General features: G+C 47.8%; 1 protein-coding gene and 1 pseudogene across 1 annotated transcript; one reads left to right on the top strand and one right to left on the bottom strand.

Annotated features, from left to right (window-relative positions):
• Positions 1-1,181: 1,181 nt before the first annotated feature.
• Positions 1,182-1,861, top strand: LOC144477726 (uncharacterized; annotated as a pseudogene).
• Positions 1,862-2,376: 515 nt separating this feature from the next.
• On the bottom strand, positions 2,377-3,087 carry LOC144477725 (uncharacterized; the record flags this gene model as incomplete). Its single annotated transcript, XM_078195461.1, has 1 exon — positions 2,377-3,087. A coding segment is annotated over one exon (711 nt), but the record flags the coding sequence as incomplete, so codon positions are not given.
• Positions 3,088-3,885: the final 798 nt, after the last annotated feature.

Genomic DNA, 3,885 nt, shown 5'->3' with positions numbered 1-3,885 from the left:
GCGATCTAGTACCTTGGCACCTATCTTCACAGGATCTTGACGACTTTTCCCAATGGCCACTGTAATGAAGGTGTATTATCTTCCCTGAGAATAACAATGGTACCCTCTTTGATTGAATGACTGCCGGTGGCCCACTTATGACGGCATGTCAACTCGTTCAGGTACTCTCGTCGCCACCTGTTCCAAAAGTGTTGCTTGATCCTTTGGATTTGTTGCCAGCTAGATAATCTATTGCTTGGAGTATCCCTGAAATCTCTCTCGCGGAGGCTTGTTAATGAGTCGCCGATAAGGAAATGACCACGAGTCAGGGCAAGCAGATCATTGGCATCAGACGAGATGGGGGTGAGTGGACGGGAGTTTAGGATTGCTTCTATTTCTGTGATCAGAGTGTTGAAATTTTCGAAAGTGAATAGCTCATTGCCAGCGACGCGTTTTAAATGATATTTGAATGATTTTACGGCTGCCTCCCAAAGTCCTCCGAAGTGTGGTGCCTGTGGGGGAATGAAGTTCCATTCGATGGACCGTTCGGATAAGAATGTTGTAACCGGGCTGGTTACATATTGTCTCCAGGCGAGCGAAACGCCGTCGTGAGTGTGTGTGTATGTATGTGTGTGACAACGCGTGATCTCCCTTCTCCAGCGCCGAAGATGCGTACGCGTCGATCCCCACTCGATAGCGATCGAAGGAGGTCGATGCGAGAAGAGAATTCGCCACTGTGCGTTTGGAAGTGTGAGAAATCGTATCTAGTAATCTTAAGCCGTGCGAAAAACGTTGTAATTAGTGGGTCAAACCGACCGGACGAGACAAGGCAAACTGACCTGTCCGTCTCCTAATCTGCAAGCGCTCCAAAACCGGGGAGTCGCGAACGCAAAACCGCGTCGCGGCACTGTACGTGCTTTGATTAACCCTTTGCGGACGGCGGCGCTCGACGGGCGAGCGTCGCTGTGGACCACGGGTATTGGAGCGCCCAGCATTTTGGGCGGATACTACTGTGTTCAAAAAGTAAGATGAATTTTTAATTTAAGCTTCCCTCGCTAATCGATTCGAGCAAACTGTTTTATTTTTATGTTGATAATACTGTTAGTAACATCCGTGCCAAATTTGATGTGAATGCCATCATTAGTCATATAGTTACGCTTGTGTTTTCTGAACGACTAAAAGTGATCTTGGCGATTTTTACAATGTCTGATTTTGCTGAGCAAAGAAGTGCCATTAAATTTTGTTTGCGGAATGAAATTTCGGCTGCGAAAACGTACAGAATGTTGCAGAGGGCCTTCGGTGAATCGACTATGTCGCAGAAAAATGCTTATAATTGGTACAAAGACTTCAAAGATGGCAGAGAACGTGCTGATGATTTTGAGCGCTCCGGACGACCATCAACGTAAACTGATGAGCAACACGTAAAGAAAGTCAAGGAATTGGTGGTTGAAAATCGTCGATTGGCAATTAGAGACATTGTCGATATGGTTGGAATTTCAATTGGATTAGTTCGAACAATTTTGAAAGGCAATTATGGAAAGACAACTCCTGGTTTTTGCATCACGATAATGCGCCGTCTCACACGGCATTGATTCTTCGTGAGTTTTTCGCCAAAAATTCCACTCATATCGTTCCGCAACCGCCTAATTCACCTGACTTAGCTCCGTGTGACTTTTGGCTATTTCCCAAACTCAAAAGACCGCGCCGGGGACGCCATTTTGAATCTATTGAAGAGATTCAACGTGAATCGCTGCGTGCTTTGAAGGCTATACCGGAAAACGACTTTTTAGCATGCTTCGTGGAATGGAAAAAACGTTGGCATAAGTGCATTGCATCGGAGGGGGAATACTTCGAAGGGGATAAAATTAATTTGGATGAATAAATAAAGATTTTTCATTTTATAACAAAATTCACCTTACTTTTTGAACACAGTAGTATATCCGCCAGCCGTCCGCAACGGTAAACACGCTTGGGCGGGTATATCCGCCAGCCGTCCGCTAAGGGTTAAAAAGAAAGAATTCTCGCGTCCGCGCCGCAGTCAATTATTTAATTCGTCGCATCAATTCATACCAGACCTTTTGTACATATTTGCGTCGTAGCGCGGAACACCGCGCTATATTGTAATCAACCTCGCCGTCGTTCAGTGGAAAAGTTTGTAAACACCGTCCTCCCGCGGACGATCTGTATTTAGCCAAGGAATCGACATTCCGCGCTCTTATTAAATTAAAGCTATTCTATACGTGATAATTCTCTAATTAAAATTTGTTAATGAGCCCTTGTGCAGATCCTTGCGTCCAGCGACACGAACCTCAATAAATATACAGCCGACGCGAGCAGTAACCGGGCGTGTCGGTTAGAGGAATTTCCGCCTATTCCCCGCTTGTAAATTGGACCCGGTTACAATGTTTTTACTTTGTTTTGGTGGTCGACGGATTTCAGAAGTTCTCGGAGTTCGCGGAATTCGTTGTTAGCTCCTACAAAATTCGAGCCGTTGTCAGAGTACAGGTGAGTGCAGTAGCCTCGCCTGGCTATAAACCGTCTGAGTGCAGCTATAAATGCTTCGCTCGTCAGGTCGCTTGCAAGCTCTAGATGTACAGCCTTCACTGCAAGACAAACGAAGACTACTACATACACCTTAATTTTGCTTCGGTTTCGATGTTTTCTTTCCTTTATGTAGAATGGCCCGCAATAGTCCACGCCTACGTTTGAAAACGGTCTGGATTCCGTTACTCGAGGTGGTGGTAGATTCCCCATTATGTAGTTCGTAGGCGGTGGTTGGGCTCGACAGCAAGTCACGCACCCCTTTATGACTTTCCAGATTTGGCTGCGTCCGTCGATCGGCCAATATCGGCGCCTTATGGCATACAGCGTCGTTTGGACTCCTGCGTGTAGTTGAGCACTGTGTTCGTTTTCAATGATCGCGGACGTCACCCGTGCCTTTGGGAGAATCAGTGGGTATTTTTCGTTGAAGGGCATTGGTGAGTGCTTTAAGCGTTCACCGACTCGCAGCATCCTGTCCTCGTCTAGGAAGGGGTTCAGCTGTTGTAGCTTACCCTTCACTGTCTGGCCCTTGGCAAGACATCGAATTTCTTCTGCGAAGTACACCCTCTGGAGTACGCGAATGATGGAGTTGCGAGCGATTTTCAATTCCGGGGCAGAAAGGGCGCCTTTCTCTTTGTTGGATGATTTCCACCGAAGACAATATGCAATGTGTTAGGAGATCGGCTAACCGTGACTCTAACGGATTGTCGGTACTGAGGGATAGGAGAGCGTGAAAGGGTCTTGAACAAAATCTACTCTCGTTGGTGGTAAAGCAACCCAGGCAGTTTATTGGAGACTTCTACAAGGCGTTATGCTGGTCCTGGATGTCTCCTTGCTCGCTTGGTCGGGCGCGGTCGGCTTGAACCTTGCGCGTCGCGCGACGTGGGTTGCGTCCGGGTTCTGAAAATAAGAAATAATGGCCGGAGCCACCAACAGAATGAGTAACGCTGTCAATCAGCTATTTGTTTTCCCAACTCAGGTGGGCAACAGCGAAACGCGTGCTCCAGCGAGAAGGGGGCTACTCAGTCGTAAATCCGTCCTGAATGAGCCTTCTTTTACCCGCACCGATGCCTCCTTGGAAAGCCAAGGAATGCATTCAGCGACGAGCGCGTGGGATCGTACGTTAGTTTCCGACACCACGGTCTCACCCTCAATAGCCCAGGACGGCCGATGTCCCGTCGGTTATCCCGACTATCAACAAACGGCCGCTCTACGCAGATTCGGAATCGTCCATCGAATTTGCGGGCAGTCCTGGCTAGAGAGATACACTTCTGCTCGGCACTCGTCCACTGGAGGTCGTAAATCTCCAGCAGATCTGTTCCACGAGCGACACGACGTTAAGAATCTCCAATCGAAACTCTCACT

The sequence above is a fragment of the Augochlora pura genome, unplaced genomic scaffold, assembly GCF_028453695.1.
Source record: "Augochlora pura isolate Apur16 unplaced genomic scaffold, APUR_v2.2.1 APUR_unplaced_310, whole genome shotgun sequence".
Taxonomy (NCBI): domain Eukaryota; kingdom Metazoa; phylum Arthropoda; class Insecta; order Hymenoptera; family Halictidae; genus Augochlora; species Augochlora pura.
The sequence above is the reverse complement of the archived record's forward strand: the minus strand, read 5'-3'. Positions and strand labels throughout refer to the sequence as shown.